We start from the raw sequence: 27,016 nt of genomic DNA on the forward strand, positions 1-27,016 counted from the left end.
GGGCAATGTCCTACATAGTGCTTAAAAGCCAAAATAGATAGAGTATTGTGTCTAGAGTCAGAAACATCAGAGTTCAAATCCCATCTCAAATATTTCCTTGTTACATGACCTGAAGCAAGGCACCTAACTTTTATCTGCTTCAGTTTTCTCAACTGTAAAATGAGGATCCTACCTCACAGGGTTGTTGTGAGCCTCAAATGAGAAAATATTTGTAAAATGCTTAGCACAATGCCTGGAATATAATAGGTACTTAATAACTATTTATTCCTGTTGTCTGGATGGAAGGAAACTAGATGGCTCATTAGATAAGAGTGCCAGACCTGGAATCAAGAAGACTCATCTTTCTGAGTTCAAATCTGGCCTCACTAGTTGTGTGATCCTAGTCAAGTCACTTGACCCAGTTTGCCTCAGTTTTCTTAATCTGTAAAATGAGCTGGAGAAGGAAATGACAAACCATTCCAGTATCTTTGCCAAGGAAATCCCAAATGGAGTCACAAAAAGTCAGGCATGATTAAAAAATGAACAGCTAGATGGAGGGTGCCATACAAGCTCTGAAGCTACTTCCTCACTCTCTTCTTTTAGGCTTTTTTCTCCCAGAATTCTTTGCCATATATTCTAGCATTTAATTTCTAACATGTCAATGTCTCATGGATAATAGATGATATGTCCATGGCAACCCTAGACTAAACAAATATTATTATCCCCATTTTACAGAGCAGAAAACTGAAGTTCAAGTAAGTGATTTTTTAAAAATTAAGTTCATTTATTTATTTAATTATTTTAGAATAGCTTTCCATGGTTACATGATTCATGTTCTTTCCGTCCCCTCCTCCCATCCTCCTTCTGTAGCCAACGGTGATTCCACTGGTTTTAACATGTGATCAAGACTTATTTCTATATTATTAATATTTGCACTAGAGTGATCATTTAGAGTCTACATCCCTATTCATATCCCCATCGACCCATGTGATCAAGAAGTTTTTCTGCTGCGTTTCTTCTTCCACAGTTCTTTCTCTGGATGTAGATAATGTTCTTTCTCATCAAACCCTCAGAATTGTCATTTCATTGCTGCTAGTAGAGAAGTCCATTACATTTGATTGTACCACAGTGTATCAGTCTCTGTGTACTTTGTTCTCCTGGTTCTGCTCCTATCACTCAGCATCACTTCCTGGAAGTTGTTCCAGTTCACATGGAATTCCTCCAGTTCATTATTACTTTTAGCACAATAGTATTCCATTATCAACAGAGACCATAATTTGTTCAGCCATTCCCCAATCAAACGGCATCCCCTCATTTTCCAATTTTTTACCACCATAAAGAATGCAGCTATAAACATTTTTGTACAAGTAAAAGTAAGTGATTTCCCAAAGGATACATTGCTCAGTTAAGTGGCAAAGCTGAGTCATAAACTCTGAGGTAGCATACTGTAGTAGGAGGGAGCATTGGAGTTGGGGTCAGAGGATTGGGTTCAAACCCTAACTGATGTGAGGAGGGCAGGCTCTCTGTGTATGGAGCTAAGGAGTGAGGTTTTTGCCTGAGGCCACCTTTCTAGTCTCCACAGCTTCTATTGTTTACAGCCCTTCCCTGCAATCTCCACGACCAAGGTCTGCGGTCTTCTGCCTGTTGAGGTCTCAAGTCTAGCAGCTCTGGGGGGTAGGTCTTTGGTGGTCTTAGTCAGCTGCCAAGGGCCTAGAGGTGCCCCTCACTCTCTCACTGATTCTAGCACTCACTGGCTCTGAGTCTAGCACACTGGTTCCTTAGGTAGGGTGGGGGAGGGTAGATCAGCTCCCATTTTGTTGGAAGCTATTTCACTCTCTTATTGTGTGGAAATGCCCAAATCTCATGTACCTTCAGTGCTGTGCCCTACTGTGGAGTCCCTTCATTCATATGAATTTGGGCTTTTTGGCCTTTTGAGGTAGTCTATATTGGTAGGTGCTGAGGAGAAGTAGATTCCTTCATCTAAACTGCAGCCATGTTTACCCGGAAGTCCTGGAAGACAATTTGGAACCAGGCCCAAAGGACAATAAAATTGTATATACCTTTGACTGAGCAATACCACTACTAAGTCTATATCCCAAGGAAATCAAAGAAAAAGGAAAAATCTCTATTTGTACAAAAATATTCATAACAACTCTTTTTTTGTCGTTGTTCTGGCAAAGAATTGAGAATTGAGGGGATGCCCATCAATTGGGGAATGTCTGAACAAGTTATGGTATGTGATTGTGATTGAATACTAATGACAAACAGTTGGATCACCAAAAATCTGGGAAGACTTACATGATAAAATGCAAAGTGAAGTAAATATAACCAAGAGAGCAATTGTACCCAGCAATAATAATATTGGGATAATCTATTGTGAATGAATTAATTATTCTTAGTAATACAACAATCTAAGATGATTCTGAAGGAATTGTGATGAAAAATGCTACTCATATCCAGAGAAGAACTGATGGAGTCTGAATGCAGATCAAAGCATGTTATTTTTAAATATTTTTTATATATTTTTGGGTCTGTATTTTTTTACATGACTAATATAGAAATATTCAAGTCATCCTTATCAAAACCCTTAAGTTTTTACTTTACCTTTTTATGCTTCTCTTGAATGATGAACTTGTTTATAAAATTTTCTTTTCAGCTCCAGTTTTGTGGTCAAAAGAGTCTGAAATTCCTCTATTTCATTAAACATCAATTTTTTCCCCTGAAGGATTATACTAAATTTTTCTGGGTATATAATTCTAAGTTGTAGTCCTAAATCTTTTGCCGTTCACAATATCATATTCCATTCCTTATGATCCTTTAATGTAGAAGATGCTAGGTCTTGTGTAATCCTGACTGTGACTCCTCAGTATCCATATTATTTCCTTCTGGCTTGTTTTCCTTGGCTATTGTTTTCCTTGGCTTGGGAGCTCTGGAATTTGGTTATAATAATCCTGGGGTATTTTATTTTGGGATCTCCTTCATGAAGTGATTGGTGGATTCTTTCAATTTCTGTTTTTCCTTCTTATTCAAGGATATCAGGGCAGTTTCCCCTGATAATTTCTTGTAATGTGATGTCCCAGGCTTTTAAATTAAATTTAATTTTTATTGTAACTTCAGGTATTCTGATGATTCTTAGATTATTTCTCCTGGATCTTTTTTCCAGGTTGGTCATTTTTCCAGTTATGTGTTTTATATTTTCTTCTATTTTTTCTTCACTTTTTTGATTTTGTTTTATTGTTCCCTGATATATTATAGTTTTGTTAGCTTCAATTTGTTCAATTATAACTTTTAGGAAGTTATTTTCTTCCTTAAGTTTTCATGTTTCCTTTTCCAATTTGGCCAATCCTATTCTTTAAAGAGTTGGGATTTTTAAGTGCCTTTTATTTGTTCCATTTTATTTCTTAGGGAAATATTTGGTTTTTAAATTTCAAGTTCTTCCATGGTTTTAAAAAAATTATTTATTTTTTAGGCCTGAACATTCTTTCACACTTTCCTTTGAGGCTTTACATGTTTCATTTTTGGCATCGTTGTCCTCTTTTGAGTTCATATTTTGGTTTTCCTTGTCACTAAAATAACTTTCTAAGGTCAGGGTTTGTTTGTTTGTTTGTTTTTGGTTTTGTTCACTTTCTAGTTTTTTCCTCTTTCCATTATTTTATCTATTGAGGTTCTTCTCTGTTCCTGGGGTAGAAGGTGCAGTGCTCTAAGATTATAGAGTACTTTTCTCTGGGCCTTGGGGTAGGAAAAGTTGCCCTTATTCTTCATGGTGTGTCTGTCAAGAAGGTAGACCTGCTGGTTTTCTCAGGGGAAGGTTGTAGCTGTTTTGTCCAACTATATTCAGCACCCCATGCGACCAGTTCCCTTATTGTTTCATGGACTGGGCTGACCCCCACTCTGCTGTTTCCCACCTTTGCTAAGTGGTCTGGGCTGGGCATATCCCCTATTCTGGGTTGCTCCACCTCAGGTACTTTGCTGCCCTGTGGGAGTGAGTAGATTACTGACGTTCCTGTTCCCTCTCTCTGCTCCTTTGCAACAGTTCCAGGACTCTGCTTCCATGTGAGAGTTTGCAGGTTTCTTGCCTTCTCTACCTGTGTGGAGTGCCTTGGACTGGGATTCTTCCTGTTCTGTCACTTCATTGCCTCTGGTAGAGTTATAGTGTATTGGTTTACTAGACGTTCTGTCAATTCTCATAGATTTTGTGCTGCCTGGGTCATTCCCTCTTCTAACACTGAGACAAATTGCACTAGCTTTCCTTTGTTTTGAGGTGATTTCTATGATTTATTTTCTTTTTTTGTGTGTGTATGTGGAGGGATCAAGGGTGTGGAGCATCTTTTATTATGCCACCATTTTAGTTCCCAGCATGCATCTCCTCAAATTAATTAATCATAATTTTATTTAATCATAAATATTAATTAATTTAAATGTTAAAATAAACAAGAAAATAAAGTGAGGGGCTTGAACCAGATGGGTTCTAAGGTTTATGCACCTGTAGATACTGACTCCTCATCTGGGGGCTAAGATTTGGCTAGATTATCTCTAGGGTCCTTTCTACCTCTGAATCTATGACACTATAGCCTCATGTGCTTGAAGGGGCTCTGTTACTCTGAATAGAACAGTGTGGTGTAGGGAAAAGAGTATTGGATTGAGAGCCATAGAGTCTATGTCCAAATCTAGGTCTGCTACTATCAATCTGCACAATCTGGTAAGAGTTATTCTATGCCTCCACCCCTTTGCTTTCTCATTTACAATATGAGAAGCTTTGGACTAAATGACTGTAAGACTTCTTCCAGCTCCAAATCATATTGTAATCCAGTACCTTTCTGATGTGGAAAAACTTTTCTTGAGAAGTAAACAGGGCAGCTAGGTGGCTCAGAAGATAGCGAACAAGACCTGGAGATGAAGGGACCTGAGTTCAGATCTGACCTCAGTAACCTCCTAGTTACATGGCCCAGGGCAAGTCATTTAACCCCCATTGCCTCACCCTTACTGCTCCTCTGCCTTGGAATCAATCTTAGTATCTATTCTAAGACAGAAGGTAAGGGTTAAAGAAAAGCATTTAAGGACACACAGGTGTGTGATGCTGAGATGAATTTTAATTGGGAGTGAGAAGAGATCCAGGTGAGTGATGGAGATCTAAAAGGCCAAGGCATACAGAGATGGGAGGGGTTGAGTCATCATTAGGGTTCACAGCTTCTCCTGCCTACCCAAATCAAGTGGGACATCCCTAGGGTCCAGGCAAGATGCAAACCTGGTTTTTACTGAACTTTCTTCCACAAGAGGACAGGAATATCTACATGACTCTCTTCTACTTTCTCCCACCAGGAGAGAGAACAAATGTTAATTAAAATTTTTTTCTGTTCCCTCAAAGTTCCCTCAAATGTTTGTAATTGCTGTTTTAATTAGTATTAAAGTCAGACTAACTAAAATATTTATCCTCTTTCTAATCTGTGTTTCATTACTAGGAAGGAAGGCTGGAATAGCAATGCATTCAGACAAAGAAAAGGGACGGGGGTTTGACTCTGCTTAAATTGTCAGAGGTAGAAGGAGTTTGTGTTTTTTCTCCTTCCACTGACAGCTAGGTATTCCTGAGTTAAATAAATAAATATCTTACTGCTATTGATCTCTTACTTTTTCCCCCCTTTTAAATATTATTTTATTTGGTCATTTTCAAACATTATTCCTTGGAAACAAAGATCATTTTCTTTTCCTCTCCCCCCCCCCCCCCATAGCTGATGTGCGATTCCGCTGGGTATCACATGTGTTCTTGGTTCGAACCCATTTCCAAGTTGTTGATATTTGCATTAGGGTTTTCATTTGGAGTCTCTCCTCAGACATGTCTCCTCAACCTCTGTAGTCTAGCAGTTGCTTTTTCTCGGTGTTTTTACTCCTACAGTTTGTCCTCTGCTTGTGGATAGTGTTTTTTCTCCTAGATCCCTGCAGATTGTTCAGGGACATTGTATTGACACTAATGGAGAAGCCCATTACGTTCTCTTGTACCACAGTGTATCAGTCTCTGTGTTCAATGTTTTCCTGGTTCTGCTCCTCTTGCTCTGCATCACTTCCTGGAGGTTGTTCCAGATTCCATGGAATTCCTCCACTTTATCATTCCTTTTAGCACAATAGTATTCCATCACCAGGGGTGTATGGGTGCTCAGGGAGGGGTAGTATCTCTGGTATGGAGGGCTTGTTGTACCCTCCTGGGGCAGCTCTCCAGCCTCTGACCTTCACCTGACACCCAGCTCTCACTTGTGGCTCCCAGTAGCTGCTAGCATGTGGCAGCGGCCACACCCCGGGCAACGGCTTCGACAGGCCGGCTAAACCTTGTGAGGGTAGCCATCGGGTCATCGACCCCTGGTGAACCAGGGCTTTGCTCACCCAGCATGTGAAGACTGCTTTGGCCAAACAGATGGAAGAAACCAATAAGAAGGTTCAACGGCTGAGAGGGCGACGCAGCAAAGCACTGTGGAGTGCTTAGGGTGTGTTGGAGTACAAAGGACAACACAGCCATTCAATGCAGCTGAGGAAGTCTCCAGGTGTAACGACTTTTCGTGCCACTGGACCCAGGCTTCCAACGCTGAGAGAGTGGGACTGTCTCTGTGCATTGTAAAAAATAGACTCGAATACAGGACTACAATCCCCATGAGCCTTTGCTCCACTTCCCCAGAATGCCTTGTAATCTCACCTGGGCCGAGATCGAGAAGATATTTAAGCAAAGGCTTTTGAAGGGCTCGGCTTTTGGACTTCCGTTTTTGGAGCAGAGGCGTCTCTTCCATGATGTGAGGTTATTTTGTCTAGGCCTCTGGCCTAGGCACATGTTTCTTACTTGTATATTCTTAATCTTTAACCTTTAATAAACCTCTAAAAAATATATATTCCTTGCAGAGAGAAACTAATTTCTACCTGCCTCAGACTCCCCATCTCCCCTAAATTTTAATCTTTACAGTTTGGCTAACCACTACGGGAAAAAGAACTTTCAGTCTTCTGATTTCTTTTCTGATCTTAAATTCAGTTTTAATAGCTAGTACCTAGAAAGCGGCCCCGCTGCTTCCTGCCTGCAGCCTGCAGCCCTGATCATCCTCACCTGGTACCTGATCCCGGCCTTGCCCACCCCCACAGCCGCTCCTGCTCCTGGCCTCTCACCGGCCCGCTGCCTGCCTATTTCTGTGCCCCAGACCCAGGAGCCCGACCCAGCCGGCTCATCACCCAGATCCTTGGAGCAGATCGCTCAGGACTCATTGCGACCAGCTGGTAACAGTATTGGCCACGTGGGCGGAGGGGAGAGACCAGAGGGAAAGGAGACCGGGCAATTTTCCCTTAGGCTAAGCCTCCACGTGGCTGGGGGTATTGGCCACTGGGGTATCAGAGAGGGGAAAGACAGAAAAGACTAAAGAGAAGAAACAGATCTTTTCAAACAGAAACTTAATAGCAATGGGCTGTTTAAAAGGATTTTTGACTCTTCTGGCAGTTTCGTTGATTTTACCTGCCCGTCTGGGAGCAGACTCAGCCCAAAGATTCAACTTTAACTTTGGGGAGGAAAATGGGTGGCCCAGCGAACTGGAAGCCAGGCCCAGAGACGGGAGGTCTCTAGCTAAAATCTGGCCTCCAATGCTTCCCAGCTATGGGGCCCTGGACGGATCCCTTGAACCCCATAGCCTAGCCTTTACTACTCTACCTTCGGACAATAGACATTTAAATGGATAATTAAAAACAAACAAACAAACAAACAAACAAAAAAACCCCAAGGAACTTTGAAGAGACTAAAGGCTACATTCTAAGGCATTTCAGACTCCAATGGTTTATAAAAAAAAATCTCTGTATTCTATTGCATTGTTTTGTTTAAGGTTTAGTTTAACTTTGTGATTTTAAGTTCATATATTACTGGATTGAATATTATTCTGTGAACTGAAGGTTGATTGAATTTATTTTGAATGTACTGAGTTTTAAAATTCTGTTGTTTTCCCCCTATAACTGTGTTGAACAAATATTATTGTGAATAAGCCCATATATGAAAAAACAGCTTTTTTCTATTTTGCTGAGGATAGATGGACTTCAGAACTGGTTATAATTGTATTAACAACCTTTGGAAAATGTAATGTGCTAAATACCTCAAATGATTTGATTTTAAGGGTTTTTTAAATATGATTTTGGAATTTTTTTTAACAGTCTGGTTATTTTTGCCTGCCCCTACCACGAGGTAAGGCCCATTCTAGTAGCTGAAGTGAAATGTATTTTATAACCCCCAACCTTCCCACATGTGAATGGAAGTTGGGCAGTTAATTTCAGGGCATTTGTACCCTTGGGAAAAGCCTCCAAGAACAAGGAGCACCCCTTTATTTATGCTCTTTAGCTCACTATTTTACTTCTACCAGAATGATATATAGATTTCTTGATTATGTTCTTAACCCAAGATGAGTTTTACTTTGTTTTAAAATATGTTTAAATACCAAGGTTGAAAGATTGCTATGTTTGTAAAAATTGTGACAAATGTCCATCAATTCATAGGTTTTAAAAATGTCACACAGCAACTTATGTGAAATATGAAAGTGTGTTTGTTTGCTATTGTAATTAATTGGGCTATTGAGAATTTTGGGGATTTTGATATCTACATATTTGTACTACTGTATTTTTAAAGATGAAAAAATTGTTAACCTTGTTCAATTCATTTGCCTTCTACTCACAGTGATCATGGCCAGATACAAAGAGGAAATGGATCTCATTTTTTGGTGAGAAAGCCTTGTATTTTATATTTTCTTAACTGACACAGAGTGTCAATGGCTATAAGCTATATTTTTGAATTTTTTAAAGCTCTTTTATTATTATATTTTTCTTGCATGTGCAATATACTTTTTCAGTTTTTTAATTATTTTTTCTTTCCTTTTTATATTTGAAGCACATGTCACCAGTATTAAGATTTTCTTTAACCTTTTGATTTTCAGTGCTACAAGTTTAAGATACATTTTCTAATGCATGCCCTAAAAAGCTTGTGACTATGAAAATGATGCCACTAATTATTTAAATAAATTATGGGACTTTGCTTGATGATTCTGTCTGATTCTAGGACAAGATATACACAAAAGAGCCACTGCATAGTGCCAATAGAGCATAAGGTCAAAGAGACCAACCAATCCTGGAGAAATTGACGTCACTTTGAGCCTAGACAAAGAGGACTTGAACGTGTTTGGGGTTTGAGGTTGCGGCTGTTTAACATGTGTTAAAAGCAGGTCTTCCTTGTTCCACATTCTACCAAGTACCTCAAACTTGGCTCCCGGAACCTTGGCTTATATACTCTGGTCCCCTTTTCTGCCTCTCATAGTGTGGTAACTTTCTGTAGTCCTGGCTACTGACTGGGTAAATGCATCATTACTTAGATCATTTTGATTGGGCCCTGATTGAAGGACCTGTTATAGATTTATTTTTCTTCTACTTGGAATTTTTACACATAAGACTTTGATAGTCTATATTTTCATCCAGAAATTTTTCTTTTCTTTTTGATTTTCTGATGTCTTTTTAATATCTCTTGCCAATTGATTCATATACCTCATACCTCAGCCATGCATCCCTAACTGATTCTGAATCTTTCAATCACCCACAACACGGGGGAATGTAAAAAAAAAAAATCATTATTCAAATTGCAAAGTTTAAATTCCTTTTGAGAAGAAGTTTAGGTAAAGAAGATGCTACCTCTCTGAATCCAGAACTGAACTGTTGGAGAAGCCACCATGAAGAAGCCTCCAGACCACAAGTTGCACAAAATTGAACTTTGGGTGTGGTTGATTGAACATTTATTTGTATGTATACTTTTATGCCAAAGGGGACTGCCCCCTAACGGCTTTTTGTCAATGTGTTCAGAAATTATTGGTTTTATTCTTTTTTCTCTTATCCTCACACTATTGTAATCTTTTAAGTTTATTATGTTTTTATGATCCTTTTGGGGAAAAATTAATTTTTCCACAAATGATCACACGGGGGGGATGTAAAAAATAGACTTGAATACAGGACTACAATCCCCATGAGCCTTTGCTCCACTTCCCCAGAATGCCTTGTAATCTCACCTGGGCCGAGATCGAGAAGATATTTAAGCAAAGGCTTTTGAAGGGCTCGGCTTTTGGACTTCCGTTTTTGGAGCAGAGACGTCTCTTCCATGATGTGAGGTTATTTTGTCTAGGCCTCTGGCCTAGGCACATGTTTCTTACTTGTATATTCTTAATCTTTAACCTTTAATAAACCTCTAAAAAATATATATTCCTTGCAGAGAGAAACTAATTTCTACCTGCCTCAGACTCCCCATCTCCCCTAAATTTTAATCTTTACAGTATCGACTTTTCCACTTAAATCTCCTTCACGCACAAGTGTCTTTGTGTACACTCATCAATACACCATAGATGAAAATGCACAGACAATCCTCATCCTCGATTACCGAGAGACTACTAGTACTACTATTCCATCACCAACATATACCACAATTTGCTCAGCCATTCCCCAATTGAAGGGCATCCCCTCATTTTCCAATTTTTGGCCACCACAAAGAGTGCAGCTATGAATATTCTTGTACAGGTCTTTTTCCTTATCATCTCTTTGGGATACAAGCCCAGCAGTGGTATGGCTGGATCAAAGGACAGACAGTCTTTTATCGCCCTTTGGGCATAGTTTCAAATTGCCCTCCAGAAAGGTTGGATCAATTCACAACTCCACCAACAATGAATTAATGTCCCGACTTTGCCACACCCCCTCCAGCATTCATTACTTTCCTTTGCTGTCCCTTGGAGTCTGGAAGACCTGAGTTTAAATTCAGTTTTAGATACCAGCTATACGACCCTGCTCAAGTCACTTAAACCTGTTTGCCCCCGTTTCCTCATCTGTAAAATGAGCTGCAGAAGGAAATGGCAAATCACTTCAATATCCTTCTAATGTTAGGGGTAAAATTTATGGTTGGACTGAATATATTTTGGGTTGGTCACCAGGGGTTTAATTACTAAATCCCAATGAATTACTCAAGTCAGAAATGGATTTTATGGTAGTTTATTTATAATAGAGGGAAGAAATTAAGGAAATGAGAGAGGAAAAAGAGAGAGAGATAGCTGGTCTGAACTAGGGGAGTACTGTGGCCCCAGCTAAGGTGTGTGTGGGGGGATGATAGAGGATTAAAATCCAACACAGCTTCCAGTCACAAGGACTCTTCTGAGCTGAGGGGTCTCTCCAGAGACTGGTGCCTCCAGAAAAGCCAAGGAAAAGGAGTCAGCTTTTTCACTCACCACATGCCAGTCCAAGGGAAGCAGTCCGAGGTTTCACTCCCAAGTTCCTCCACAGTCAAGTTCTACAGTCAAATTCCTTCACAGTAAGTGACCATGAAATATAAAGGCAATTCCTTGCAGCACTTCTGTGTCTTACATATACCAATGGTGGCTTAAACTTGGTTTTGGACTGCAGGGGCAGGGGGGCATCAGTTGGTTGTTTTTGATTTGTCACTTGCTAGCACATGCAGGTCATAGACCTTCCTCCCCCACTCTTAATCCTTAAGTGGGAGTATATACATTCCTTGTGGCTAAAATTCTAAAGAATAAGTAGGGTGGAGTAAAATCTAAATTTCACTCTAAGAAAATCCCAAATGGAGCCAAGAAAAAGTTGGACATTACCAAAACCACTAAACAACAACAGAGAAGAAAGACCTGTGTTCAAATTCTGACTTTCCTTATAACAATAGCAATTTCTTCCAAAGTGGGTCAAACATCTGTGCCTTCTCCCTTAGGACCTGAAAAAACTATTGGTGGTTTGATGAAGGAGGAATGATGCTGCCCATCTCATTGTTTTCCCACCTCTGCAAGGGCAGAGAAAATCTGTGCTTCATGTTGGAGCTGAGAGTTGTAATTCAGTTCTTCCCAGTTTGAAGAGAATAGGATCAGGCTTGTGGGTATCACAAGGATTTCACAGATATTCCAAGGAAGAGGCAAGAAGGAAAGATTCCCTCTCTTCCTATAGCAACTCAACAGATAAATTTTCCCGTTTCACATTGTCAAAGAACCTTTAATTCTTTAAAAAAAAAAAAAAGCAACCTTTTAGTTCCCAATCTAGAATTAATACTAAGTATCAGTTCCAAAGTAGATGAATGATAGGGACCAGGCAGTTGGGGTTAAGTGACTTGCCCAGGGTCACACAGCTAGGAAATGAGGTAGGTAGATTAGATAGTTCCTAAATTTTCTCATAATTCTGTTTTTACGATTCTGTGAGGGGTCTGTCTTACACTTCTACATACCAACCATCCCTATCAGGCCCTGTGCTCACATATCCTCCATTGTGCAATGCAATAGTTTAGCTGTCCTGAAGATCGTGCTATAACTGCTTAGTTCTATCTACAGTCCCATTAGGTTCTCTCTACCTGGATAGAGACAAGAGGCTTGAAGGATGAGAAGATTTTACTGAAGGAAGGGATCTTAGAGATAAGGGCTATTGTCAGGAAGGCTTATCTCTTATTGCTAATCTTTCCTTTTCACTATCTGCCACATATCTTTCCCTACTCCCTCCCTCCCTCCCTCCCTTCCTCCCTCCCTCCCTCCCTCCCTTCCTCCCTTCCTTCCTTCCTCCCTTCCTCCCTTCCTCCCTCCCTTCCTCCCTACCTTCCTTCCTTCCTTCCTTCCTTCCTTCCTTCCTTCCTTCCTTCCTTCCTTCCTTCCTTCCTTCCTTCCTTCCTTCCTTCCTTCCTCCCTCCCTCCCTTCCTCCCTTCCTCCCTCCCTTCCTTCCTTCCTTCCTTCCTTCCTTCCTTCCTTCCTTCCTTCCTTCCTTCCTTCCTTCCTTCCTTCCTTCCTCCCCTTCCTTCCTCCCCTTCCTTCCTCCCCTTCCTTCCTCCCCTTCCTTCCTTCCTTCCTTCCTTCCTTCCTTCCTTCCTTCCTTCCTTCCTTCCTCCCCTCCCTTCCTCCCCTTCCTTCCTCCCCTCCCCTCCTCCCTCCCTCACTCCCTCCCTTCCTTCCTTCCTCCCTCCCTCCCTCCCTCCCTTCCTTCCTTCCTTCCTTCCTTCCTTCCTTCCTTCCTTCCTTCCTTCCTTCCTTCCTTCCTTCCTTCCTTCCTTCCTTCCTTCCTTCCTTCCTCCCTTCTTCCCTTCCTTCCTTCCTCCCTTCCTCCCTTCCTCCCTTCCTCCCTTTCTTCCTTCCTTCCTGCATGGTGGAATATCTTTTTGACAAGCACACCCTTGGAGACAGAAGACAGTGACAAGGAGAGCTGAGCCTCCACCTGGCTTCCCCCACAACTGGAACCTACTGTCTTTCAGTGCATGCATATTTTGGTTATCTGACTTTTTCATAATTTGTACCAAAAAACTACTACCATTTACATCCCATAAAGTGACTTGGTACTAATGAATAAAATACTACCTGTAAAGTACTTTGCCAACCTTCAAGTGCTACATAAATCTAATTCAATTTAATAAACATTTATTAAGTGCCTGCTATGTGTCAGGCACTGTGCTAAGTGCCGGGGATACAAAAAGAGGCAAAAGACAGTTCCTGTCCTCCAGGAGCTTACAATCTAATGTAACAATGTGCAAACAAATATCTACAAAGGAAGCTACATACAGGATAAATAGGAAATAATTATCAGAGGGAAGGTACTAGAATCAAGAGGGTTAAGGCAAGCTTCCTGTGGGAGGTAGAATATTGATTGGGATTTATAGGAAGCCAGGAAAGTCAATAGTTGCAATCAATGATTACCTCCCCCACTTCACAGTTTGGAACTGTGCCCATAATAGATATTCCATATATGTTGGTTGGATTTTTGATGGACTTGCTACCCTATTGTTGTACTTTTATGGTCGGAAGAAGCTGCTAATAATGAGAAAGACTCCAATTTTTGTAATGAACAAATATCTTTTATTTCAATTTGACTGTTTAAAAAATAACAATAATAACAATGATCTCTGCAGAGAGTTGCCTTAGTGCAAAATAATGAATGGGGTTGGTGTGAGTTGGTTTTGTTCTGTTTTATTTTGCATTCTGAGGTAGCAGGCATGATGAAAGTACAAAAAAAAAAAAGGACTAAAGCAAAGACTTTCTATCAAGCTGTCTCAAGAACATAGAAGAAAAGGAAACAGAATCATGGAAATTGTTCTAAGTCATTTCCTTCACTTGATCATTCAGTTCAGTCAAATCCAACTAAATTTGTTTCCTGAAGCATCCATCTGCTGTTGGGCACCAAGTTGTGCTGAACACAGTGGGAAAGACAAAGATGAAAAACAATAGTGCCCCTGTCCTCAAGCAGCCTATGGTCTAGCAGATGGAATTAAACCACCATTAACTAGAATACAGCTTAAAATTATGGTTAGTTGCATGGAAGGCATCAAGCAGAGGAATGGGAGAGCTCATGGAATCTGGGATTCCATCTGGTTGGTAGATCAGGAATGGTTGAATGGAGTCTTTGAAAAATGGGAAAAGGGGAAGCTGGATGGCTCTGTGGATTGAGAGCCCTAGGCTCAACTCTGGTCTCAGACCCTTCCTAGCTACATGACCTTGGGCAAGTCATTTCCCCCCATCCACCCATTGTCTAGCCCTTACCACTGTTTTGCCTGGAAACCAATACACAGTATTGATTCTAAGACAGAAGGTAGGGATTTATCTTAAAGAAAGATAGATAGATATGATTTCAATGATTGGAGATGTGTGTGCAAATGTTCAATTCAAGAGGACAGTGGGACCAGGGTATTTGCCTCTGGAGTTAGAAGGAATGTGAAGGAAGAACCAGGTATTTTCTTCACATCAGATTGAATTGAGTGCAATATAGAACAGAAATTTCGGACTGAGTTTTTCCCCTACCCCAACTCTTCCCCCCACTCCACAAGAGCCAGTCCACCTCCATTAAACATAGGATAAAAGAAAAGCACAATCATCAGCTTCAAACATTTAATTTTTTTAAAAAAAGCACCTTGAGTTTTAGGCTACTGGAGTAACCAACAGTATCCATTTCACTGAGAAGAGTCAAAATTTAATTTAATTCAGAAAAAAACAGCAATGATGCATTTGATGCAAAGACCAAACAAATACCCCCCACCCCACTTCTTTCCCTATGTTCAGCAATGTAAATAACCTGCTAGAATGCATAGGATAAAAGGTTGTTTAAGTATAGAAATTAGGTTTTACTCATCCCCCTCAATGCTTTGTTTATAAAAATAGCAACAACATTTCATCCATTTTCATGGAAAGATTAGCATAGTATTGAAAGATATGCTACTACATAAGATGGTAGGATACTGAAATAGAAGACACCTCTGACGATTTATCCTCCTCATCTTCCAGAAGATGAAACAAGAGACCGAAAAATAGAATAACTTGCTTAAGGTCACACAACTATATTGATTAAAAGATGGATTCAGGCCCCCTTCCTCCCTCATGGCAACCATTTACTCCCATGGTCTGGTGAGGAGACAGAAAGAAGGGAATGGTATGAATGAATCATCCTGGAATTTTGAGGAGATTCCTCTGGGGCATCCTGGTGACTGAGTTTTCACTCTTTATCCCCTAAACTTAGGGAAGGAGCCTTGGGCACCATTCTTGACAAGGAAACTGAAGTCCAGAGAAGTTATGTGATTTGTCTAAGGTCACACAGTTGCTAAAAAACAGAAGATGATATTCAAGTCTCTGACACTAAATATGGTGCTCTTTCCATTATGCTTTACTACCCCCTGCTTTTGATGTCAACTCTGCTATCTGCTCATTCTCACTTTTAAGGGACAGAGTGGTTTCTAGGACCACACTAAGGAGGCTCTTTCATGTATTAAAGTTTGATTTAGAAATTTTGGTACAATTACATAAAGCATTAAAACCTTGGCAGACACTAATGAAGGCCCCTTCTTTGTCTCTTGTGGGATGGACTTGAAATTATGAACTAAGGGAGATGTATGGCTTTGATCAAGAATAGTGTTCTATTGTGTGCGCAGGGACCCAGGGAGGCAGCCCATGGGAATGAAGGATCATAGAACCAGAGATAGGAGAGATCAAAGGGGTCATCTAGTCTGACCATCTCATTGTACAGAGAAGAAACCAAAACCCAAGAAAGTTCAATGATTGTTTTTTTCAAGGTCACACAGGTAGGAAGACTTGATGACATGAATTTGAACTGATTCTGGTCCTCCTTTCATTGTACTATAATGGAGGCTGCTCCCTCAGCTGATACACACAAGGAAGGGGGCACAGGGTGTGATTCCCTCTTGGCTTCAGCCCTTAGACATCAGCCTGGGATTAAATCCTCTTAGACAAAGTCCTGGTTGTACCTCATTTGTCCAAAGCAGACATGAAAAGAAAGAAAATTAGATCATGTCACCCTTAAAAATAAGAGCTTGAAATAATTTTGTTCTTTAGAAAATAATACTGTTAGAAAATAAGATTATTGCTGTGGTTAGTCATTTTTCAGGAATATCTGACTCTCTGTGACTCAATTTGGCATCTCCCTGGCAAAGATACTGGAGGAGCTCAACATTTACATCTCTAGCTCATTTGACATAAGAGGAAACTGAGGTCAAATAGAATTAAGTGGCTTACCCAGGATCACATAACTAGTAAGTGTCTGAGGATAGATTTGAACTTGGGAAGATGAGTCTTTCTGATTCCAGACCTGGCATTCTTTCCACTGTGCTACATAGCTGTCTCATATTGATTAATCATTGATAATCAATAATGAATTGATCATTAACACTATTTAAAGTATGCATAATCCTGTTGCTGGATCATTGATGAGGGAGTGATATCTTTGAGGCTTAACCTTTCACATGAAGGACTACAAATGCACCTCACTGGCTTTATTCATTGGTGAAGAATTCCTAGAATGAGCTATTTTCCAGGCAAACTAAAATATGCCTTTTAAAAATATATATACAATACAATTGCATCTGATATACAGAAACCTCTAGACAAATTTAAATTTCAAAGACAAGTTACCAAAAGTACTTTTGTTTTAACACAGTCTGAAAATGTGGGCCAAGAGCTTCTCAGTCCAGCTTCTGGATGTTTGTCATGCTGGGACATCAGGATTCCTCTCAGTCTTGTGGTCTTGACACTCTACTTCAGTGGTAGTAGATGCTGAAGGCATGGAGGATGTACATAAAGGTGGTAATAAAAGCAAAGAACTGGAAGAGAAACAAGGGGGTGAGTAGAAACGTAGAAGCAATGACAAGGCTCAGCAGCTCCCAAAGGCAGGGAGGGGCATTTGTATGCTCTGAAGGATCTCTCTCTCTCTCTCTCTCTCTCTCCCTCTCTCCCTCTCCCTCTCTCTCTCTCTCTCTCTCTCTCTCTCTCTCTCTCTCTCTCTCTCTCTCTCTCTTTATTTCTCTCTCTCTCTTTCTGTTTCTCTCTTAACACTTTGTCTCTTCGGTTTCCGTTTCTATCTCTGTCTCTCCTGTTTTTCTTTCACTTTCTTTGTCTCTATCCCTGCTTACCTCTCTTCTGCTTTGTCTCTTTTGTTTCTATGTCTCTCTTTAGTTCTCCTCAAGCTGGAAAGACTCCAAGTTATGGGCCTGGAGGTGGACTCTACATCTGCTGCCCGAGGACCAGCCTAGTTACATTCAGATAAGCATCTCTAGAAGGGTAGCTAACAGGTGATGGATTTGTTTTGGCCAAAGGGCCTCATGAAGATCATCCATAAAGGAGGAGAGGAAAGGGATAAGTGAAGGGACAGGCGGTCAGTGGCATGTGGGAAAGTCTCCATGGAAATCATTTTGGAGACTTCAAGGTCATCTTTGTATCCTGAGAGACAATGGACTAACTCTTCCATTGAGAGTACGGCATATAGTAATGATCTGGGTCTTGCCCTCTGGATGAAGCCATAGCTCCTTTAAAGTAAAAAAACAAAACAAAAATGGTACATCTAATAGACCTGGTAAATGTCACAAAAATTATAACGGACTCTTAATTGAATAGAAAGTGATATTCAAGTAGTAACAAATATTTTTTTTCTTCCAAAGGTACTCAAAGTTCTTTATGGATTTTTAATCTCATGAATTCCCCTTCTACAGATGGAAAAACTAAGGCATAGAGATATAGTATGCCTTAGCCTCTGTCACAGCAGTAGTTTCAAAATTCCAAATTATGCATAGGATTTAAATTAATGTTCAACAATCCAAGTATTATATTTTTAAAGTTTATTAATAATCACTTGAAGTAAAGGAATAAAAAGGAAATAGAGGTAAAAAAAAAACCTAATTATCTAACAAAATTAAAGCCACCTGGGTAAGCTCTCTTTGCCTGTTTAAACGGTCTGCTCCAGCAGCTTGTGATCCAGGAGAAGAGAGGGAGGTGGAGCTACACCAAACTTATATCCTCCCTAAGTCAGCAGGTAATATGAGAAGTAGAGTGGGGTGCTGGGAATTGTAATTTTTAGTGTAACAGATTCTAAATACACATATGAAATAGATAAATATGAAGGAGGAGGGAAGAATAATTCTTCACTTTATAAAAGATTAAAAAAAAACCCCAAAATTCTTTTCCTTCTTAGAATCAATTCTATGTATTGGTTCCAAGACAGAAGAGTGGTAAAGGCTAGGCAATGGGGGTTAAGTGACTTGCCCAGGGTCACACAACTGGGAAGTGTCTGAGGGCAGATTTGAATCCAAGACCCCATGTCTTTAGACTTGCCTCTTAATTCTCTGAACCACTTAGCTGCCCTTGGGTTTTTTCTTTCATCAAGGATGAATTCTTTTGAAGTGCAAACTTCCTGTAACCCATAAAATATTGAGTTCCAAAAACTAGGTTTATTTATATCTGTAGGTTTTCACAAACAAGAGCCAGGATGTTGTAGTGGATAAAGGACTGTTTTTGGAGTGAGGAAGACCTGGCTTTATACCCTGCCTTTCTCACTGGGGAAGAGCAATTAAAAGTGAGGGCTGAAGTTTTCAAAGACATATTGATTCAGACTATGCCTCCCTTCTCTGACTCTGGAGCAGCACACGTGGTAGGCTTAGAAACTCAATAGCAGAAATTTGATGAAGAGAGAAGCCCATTGAAGCCCTCACATGTTGGGTGGGAGGGAGGGAGAGCCCGACAGCATCTGGAGCAATTCTATAGCTCCCAGGGGGCTGTGTAGATGGAGGTAACTCAATAGCAAATAGAGGCATTTCCTCTTAATAAATCAGTCATTGAGTAAAAGATCCCTTATGACCTGAGTGGTCCTTTGATTTCCTCCCAAGGCTTCTTTAGTAGAGGAATGGAAAATGTGCATTGGGGGCATCTCCAACCTCCATGCTCCCCCCCCCCCCTTGGTTATGCAGTTGCCCTACACTTTACTCATTAGATCTGTCCCTGAAAAATTTTGGTCCTAACCTGTTACTTCACTTGGGGTGGAAGAAGGAAAAGAGAGAAACTCCTGGGGCCAACAATGCAGAGCATCAACATATCTGTGAATGATAGTCTTAGAGAGTTCTGTGGACATACAGAGAAGCTAAAGGTCTTATTTGTTTCAAGACCACATAACTAATATAGAACAGAGGCAGGACTAGAAACCAGATCTTCTGTCTGCTAAGACTAATCCTCTATCCACTATGCCACACGGTCTCTTAGTCCTGAAAAGCCACGTATAAATCTAATTTTTTGGAATTCAGTATCTTAACCCATTGGGGAAACTGACTTTAAAGGACTTATCCTTGATAATTCTTTGGTAAAGTAGAGATTTATCCTCTTCCCTCTCTTCTACATTTATCTTCTTTATATTTTGCATTTTTCATATATATTGGGTTTCTCAGAAAGCAGGAATTTTCCTGGAACCTATTTTTCCTCAGAAAGAGAATCCTTGGCCCTGAGCCTAAGCCAAGATGGCCACCAGTTGTACATCTTCTTGTCCTATTGTAGCCTGAGGCCAAAGATCTCCTGACAAAATCCAGAAAGGAATATGATTCAACCCTTCAAAAATATTCATTGTGGGGCTGGGTATTATGAGCTCTCTCTCTCTGTCTTTTTCTCTGCCTGTTTCCATCTCCCTGTCTCTCTGTCTCTTAATCTCTCTTTTTCTGGCTCTATTCACGTGGTTATGTCTCTCTTTGTCTCCATCTTCCTTTCTCTTTCTCTGTCTCTGACTCAATCTCTCTCTCTTTCTCTGTCTCTATTCATCCCTCTGTCTCTCTTTGCCTGTCTCCAATTCCCTGTTTCTGTTTGTCTCCCTCTCCCTGTCTCTGTCTCTCATACACACAGCTTTCTCTAGGAAGGACTGTGCTTTTTATTTTGTATTGAATCATCTGCGCCCCTGTCATATCTTGCCCCTCTTAAGAGAATATAGTCTCTTTGAGGGCATGGACTGTTTTGATTTTCTTTTTCTATCCCTAATGCTTAGCATGGTGCCCAACCCAAAGTTTAATAAGCTCAACCCACCCCCCCCCAAAAAAAACCCTTACCTTCCATATTAGAATAACTACTAAGTGTTGGTTCCAAGGCAGAAGGGCAGTAGGGCTAGGGGTTAAGTGACTTGTCCAGGGTCACAGAGCTAGTTAGTGTCTGAGGTCAAATTTGAACTCAGGACCCTCCCATGCCCAGGCCTGGCTCTCTACCACGGAGCTACCATGCTGCCCCTTAACAAGCATTTTTTTTTTAAACTAAATTGGATTGTGATCCTGACTAGTGGGAAAAACTCATATTCCTGAATTGGGGAAATGACCCCTTCCCCACAATCCACTTGGGGCAACCTGATAAAGAGTCTCTGTCCCTGACACTCCACTGAGGTCTTAAGAATTTTTGGACTAGACTGTCACAGCTCAACTCACCGTGGCAGCAGTATTTATTTCGTAATAGAGTTTCTCTTGTCTTTCTGTCTCCGTGCGAATTGTTGCATTTGCTTGCAAAACGGCAGCACTCATGTACAAAATTCCAGTAGTTCCATGATAAAGGCTATCCTGGAAAACAGTCCCCAAAGAAAACGAGAGAGTAAGCTAGCTTTCCAGGCCAATTTCAAAGCACTGCCCCCACCTCTTATTATAGGTGTTAGTAGCATTAATGAACACAACCCTGGTGTCAGATTAGGATTGGCTCTTTACTAAAGCAACAAGTCCTTGCAGGAAAAATAACAAAGGACGTCTCAGTCAAATGTGGAGAGGGGAACCCCGATCAATCATGCTGAAGAAATTCCAAGATATAAAGGGGGAAGGGTAGCAGAGACAATGAAATGTCAAAGGGGTTCAGTTTGTTCCTTGAGCCATTCAGGGTCTCAAACCCTCGGGTCTCTTAGGACCATGATCTCCATGATGGGCAGAGGGCTCTTGGAGTCTTGATTTGACCCCCAGGATTATCAACCAAACCAAAGGTAGAAAGATGTGTTATATCTTACAGTCCCTTTAATTGCAGGACTTTCTCCCCCCATAACCACATCTGCTCTTTGTTTTCCCTTAACTTTCTTTCTTAAAAAAAAATTATAAAAAAATCCCCATACCTTCCATCTTAGAATCAATACTATGTACTGATTCCAGGGTAAAAGAACTATAAGGGTTAGGCAATGGGGGTTAAGTGACTTGCCCAAGCCAAACTAGGAAGTGTCTGAGGTTAGATTTGAACCCAGGGCTTCCCTCTTCTAGGCTTGGCTCTCAATTCACTGAGTCACCTAGCTGCCCCCTTAACTTTCTTTCTCTCTGCCTCTTCTCTCTGCTGTGAAATCTGTAACTTCTACCCTTCTTTCTTTAAAATCCTTATCTTCCATTTGAGAATTGAAAATAAGTATCATTTCTGGATTCCAAGGCAGAAGAGTAATTAGGGCTAGGCAATGGGAGTTAAGTGACTTGCCCAGGGTCACACAGCTAATAAGTATCTGAGTCCATATTTGAACTCATGAAGATGAGTCTTCCTGATTCCAGTCCCTCTTCCCCCCATCTAGAATAATTTCTTCCCTTAAACATTATATAACACTTTGTATCTCTCATGTACTTACCTTCTATGATTATGTGTATCTTATCTGCCTACTAGACTGAGATCTATGAGGACAAACCCTGTTTTATCCAAATTGTATTTCCTCCATGTGACTAGCATAATAAACAGGAGGTTTTTAAATAAATATTTGAGGCTGTTGCCAAATAAATCCTTTTATAAACTGAAGAACATTCCCCTGATTAATGTTTTATGATTTATTGTTTATATGTCTCTAGTTTTATGATAAAGCAGGAGTTTTCCTGTCTCAGTGGGAGACTAATCTTTCCTCCAATCTATGCAGCCACCCCTCATCCCCAACAAAAATAATTTCCGAATCAGGCAGCAAATTTGCATGCCTCCAGCCAATCCCCCTGGTAACACCACATATCCTTACCACGATTCTCCAGGACTCATACTTTTTATAAAATCCTAGTAAGTAAGACAACAGGAACATCAGGGAGATGAGGAATGAAGTGAGGGACACGTACATAACCCATCCTTGCAACAGAGGGAAATACACTTGAGTGGCAGCTACCAGAATCCACACCAAGCATCCAAATAACTGCAAAAAGAAGAGGAGAATGATGACAAAGGCATTCCTTTCCTGCAGAGTAGTTCTCTGCACAATGAAGTAGTATCTTTTCATCCCCTGTTCAGCACTAATGATCTACTTTATCCTATGAATTTCTTGGCCACTTTTACCATTCATCATCTATCCTCCTGTTCCCTGTTTAGCAACTCCAAACAATAACCAAATGCTTCTTCTCCCAGTCCCAGGCTAACCAATTCCTGTCCCTAAATCCTTGCAATTCAGATGTCTGTCTGCTTTTTTTCCTTTTTGACTTTTCCCTTCATTTCCGCCTTTACCCAACTTAGCCTCATCACTCCACAGCCCGAATTATCTTCTGTCCTCTTCTATTGTGTCCTCTGGAAACCATACTCTGCCACCAATATAGTTAACAAATTCTCCTTCATCCTAGAATTCCTTTTTTTGTAACCTTTACTTTCTTTCTTTAGAATCAATACTAAGAATATAAGATACCTTGAAATATTTTTGTGCTTTTGAAAATCAATACTAATCAATCAGCATTGATTCTAAGACAGAAAAGCGGTAACGGCTAGGCAACTGAGGTTAAGTGACTTGCCTAAGGTCACAAAGTTAGGAAGTGTTTGAGGTCTGATTTGAACCCTGATCCTCCTGACTTCAAATCTGGTGCCCTTTCCACTTTGATACCTAGCTGCTCCCATCCTAGAACTCTTGATTTCATTTTTATCCCATTTTGATGGTGCTGGCAGAAACCTAAATTCCTTCAGTAGATATCTTCTCTCTGGTTTCATTCTCTGGTGCTGGCTACTCTTCTGATACCATTATGGCACTCTGGGTCAGAGGAAGCAGTCTTTTAATTCTGTCAGCTACTGGCCACTGTAGCACTATCTTTGCTCAGAGAGTTGAAGAAAACTACAATTCAGGCATTGAACTATGCCTGAATTATAGTTTTCTTCAATTCAATGCCTATCCTTATTTTATGGGCTCCATTATTCATCTAGATGTCATAACAAACAATTTGTTCTATGATTTATCAGTGTCCTCAGTTCCCATAACTCATCTCCATTCTACTTCAATCATACACCGAGCAATCATACCTTAGACCTGTTCCCCCCCCCCCATAATTCTCAAGCTGTTTACCTCTCTGATCTTAAATACTGATGTTCTTTTCTTTTAATATAATTTCCTGTCCCTTGAACTCTTCCTGTTTCTCTTTTCTGCAGCTAGGCTACAGTAGCTAAAGCAATGGACTTGGAGTCAGGGAGAACTGAATTTGAATCTTGCCTCAGACAGTTACTACCTGGGTGACCCTGGAGAAGTCACTTAACCCCTTTCAGCATCAGTTTTCTCATACTAGTAGTGCCCACATCACAGAATTGTTATGAAGATCAAGTGTGGTAATATGTAAACTTTGCACTTGGCAAACCTTAAAGTGCTATATAAATGCAAGCTATTATCATTTATCTTCCCTGCATCTCCCATTCCTCAGTACCTGCTTGTTCTCCCTAACCATTACTACCATTTGGGATTCCCTTAATACTATATTAACCAGTTCAATTATGCATTTGTCCCCCATCTTGGAATCCTAACTCTACATTCACTCCCTGCCAATCCCCAACCTCCAGCCTGCTGCCACAGAAATTCATTCATGCCAACTGCCCATTAAGTTCACTTTAAATTCATGTTCATCTGATTCCAACTAGATCCTCCATTGCCCATGGCCATTCTTTTATTTTTCTTTGATTGAATAACTGACTCCTTGTAGAAACCATTCATGAACCTTCTTTATTCTCCTTGAAATTCCTGCCTTCATCTTCACCTGCCAGTCCTTTTCTCTGAACAAGAGCTCTCCTGAGAAGTCAATCAAGGTTTCCTACTAGTTCCTTGCCTCGCCTAACCCAGCCTCTCCTTTGCTCCACTCTCAGAGATGGAGGTTGCCTTTCTTGCTTTTTGTATATTTGACTGCTCTCCTCCAAGAGCTTTTCCCATTTCCCATTCTCTTTTTCATCTTTAGTCTTCATTCATCTCCTGGCTTCTACTCTGCCTATAAACATGCTCAGGTATCCCCACCCTTTAAAACACCTTGACTGCCAATTCCTCAGGCTATCATCCTATATCTTATTTCCATCTCACTGCCAAATCCTAGGAAGAGTTTGTCTAAACTTGCATTCTTCACTTCCTCCCTACCCACTCATTCATCAGCCCCTGAAATCTACCATTCTACCAAAACTCACTCCCTTTCAGATTACCAACAATCTTTTACTGAATTGGTTGGCTTTTTTCAGTCATGATTACATCTTCACTAAATGTAGAGCTGAAAGGGATCTTAGAAGCAGCTAATTCAACTTCTTTGTTTTACATGTGAAGAAACCAAGTCCAAAGGAACTTTGTCCAACTCCTGTTCAGTCTTTCTTGAGCTCTCTACAATGTCAATTATCCCCCTTTCCTGGAATTCTCTCTTCTTTCTTGGATTCTGTGACACTGCTCTTTCCTCATAGAGATCCAGTCTGTCCGATTGCTCTTTTTCAATGTCCTTTGCTGGATGGTTCATCACCATCCTTCTTCTAACCTCTTAGAATGGGCAGATGCCACCCAGGCCTTCTTTTCTTCTCTTTCCCCATTCTCTCTTTCTCTGACCTCATCCATTCCCATGCTCAATGATCATTTCAATAAGATGACTCTAGGTGGATGTATATATGTACACATCTATATATGTATATGTACATATACATACTGTATATATTATTATGGCTGGTTAGCCTTCATTTCAGAAAGAACCATTGACATCACAGGATAATGTCTTGACTCGAGAGTGAATTGGATTTAAGTAAGGCAGAGTTGCACAAAGCCATCAGCCTCTCTTCCACTCTCTGTTCCAGAGTCATCAAAATCCAGTGGCAAGGCAAAAGTCTAGACAACTGGTGATGGCTTGGGAAGCAGTGGATGATCTTGGCACCTTCAATGTCTGATCAAACTCTAAAATCACTCTACAGTGCCTGTTTCAGCCACCTTCCTTGATGTTGGAACAAATCATTCTCATCTTCCCTTTACCCAAGGGAAGTCATCACATATTTGGGATTGCCACCCCACTAACTCACTCACGGATTTGAGGCCTGTGGATTACCTTCATCCTAGGTTGGCCCAATCTGCAAAGATGGTTTTGCTAGAGTGTGGCCACTGTGCATATGTATAAATGGAGATTTTGAATCTTAGACTTCATTCCCCAGGAGTCCTTGATATTTCCCAGAATTCCCTATAATCTCTCCTGTGTCTCCACATTGGCGAGATCATATTATTGGTATTTAACTGTCAGTAACACTTCCCACACTCTTGTTCTCTTCTTGAATGATGTAGCATCAGCAGTGATGGTGGTAAGGTGGGGGAAATTTGAAAATGGCTAACCAGTCAGGGGCACGTAGTTTTTATTTTGTATCCTCTTTATTCCTTGATTTCTAATGCTCCTTAATAAACCTCATAAAAGATAATTTTTTTATTATTAGAGGTATAAATTTAATTTTTTTACATGCTACAGTTTCTTGGAGCTACAGGTATGAGTTAGGTGAAAAACAGATGAGCAGCCCTGAAAGAGGCTCAGGAAGCCCTCACACCAGAGATGCAATATGTTCTATTATATTCTCTCTATATTACATACAAATATATGTGAATATACATGCACACACACATAGCCCCTTAGCCCTCTTCTGAGATTCACCTCTGTACCTCTGGTCTGCCAGATAGCTCTACCTATTTGTTCAATTAGCAGCTCAGATTTAGTATGTTCCAAAATGAACTCATCACTTTAATTCTCTTCTTTCCCAAATCAGCTTTTCCCTCCTGTAGACTTCTTATTTAAATGGAGGATAGCTTAGTCTCACTCATCTATTCTCTTAAGTCCAAAGTTATCTCTGAATTTTCCCTCTCTCACTCCTGCCCCAACTATCTAAATAATCAGATGCCACGTCTTGTCCATTTTACCTCAATGTCATCTTTTTTGTCTGTCCCCCTATTTCAGATCTACATCTTCTCTTTCTTGGACTATTATAATAACTTCCTTAAAAAAAAACCCTTAACTTCTGCATTAGTATTAATTTTAAGACAGAAGAGTGGCAAGGGCTAGGCCATTGGGGTTAAGTGACTTGCCCAGGGTTGTACATCCAGAAAGTGTCAGAGGCTACATTTGAACCTAGGACCTCTTGACTCAAAGACTGGCTCTCTATCTACTGTGCTACCCCTTATATTAGCTTCCTAATTGATAGACCTATCAGCCTCTCCTTTCTCCAAGCCATTCTCCACTCAACTTAAACAATTATTTTCTCAAGGCGGGAGTCTGACTGTGTCATTTTCCTAATGAAAAATATTCTGTGACTCCCTATATTATTTTTAGAATAGATGTATCCCTCCTTCCCTCCCTCCCTCCTCTCTCCTCTCTCTCTTTCTGTCTCTGTCTCTCTCTGTGTCTCTGTCTCTGTCGCTGTCTCTGTCTGTTTCTCTGTCTCTGTCTCTGTCTCTGTCTGTCTCTCTCATCTTCTGCCTTAGTATCAATTCTAAGCAACGGAGGCTAAGTAACTTGTCCAAGTCACACAGCTAGGGAGCATTGGGGGCCAGATTGTCCCTCAAGTATCACTTTCAAAGCAAATACTT

At 40.5% G+C, this 27,016-nt stretch overlaps 1 protein-coding gene across 1 annotated transcript in view; it reads right to left on the reverse strand.

Moving 5' to 3' along the window:
- Positions 1–14,845: 14,845 nt before the first annotated feature.
- MALL (mal, T cell differentiation protein like) overlaps positions 14,846–27,016 on the reverse strand; it is a 45,994-nt gene continuing 33,823 nt past the window's right edge. The window contains exons 2-4 of the mRNA XM_001373781.4: positions 22,223–22,390; positions 20,697–20,825; positions 14,846–17,078 (exon numbers count right to left, since the gene is read on the reverse strand). Of these exons, the coding sequence (XP_001373818.1) occupies positions 17,016–17,078; positions 20,697–20,825; positions 22,223–22,390 (360 nt within the window). The 3' untranslated portion in view covers positions 14,846–17,015. The remainder of the gene's footprint in view (positions 17,079–20,696; positions 20,826–22,222; positions 22,391–27,016) is intronic.

Source organism: Monodelphis domestica, chromosome 1 (assembly GCF_027887165.1).
Source record: "Monodelphis domestica isolate mMonDom1 chromosome 1, mMonDom1.pri, whole genome shotgun sequence".
NCBI lineage: Eukaryota > Metazoa > Chordata > Mammalia > Didelphimorphia > Didelphidae > Monodelphis > Monodelphis domestica.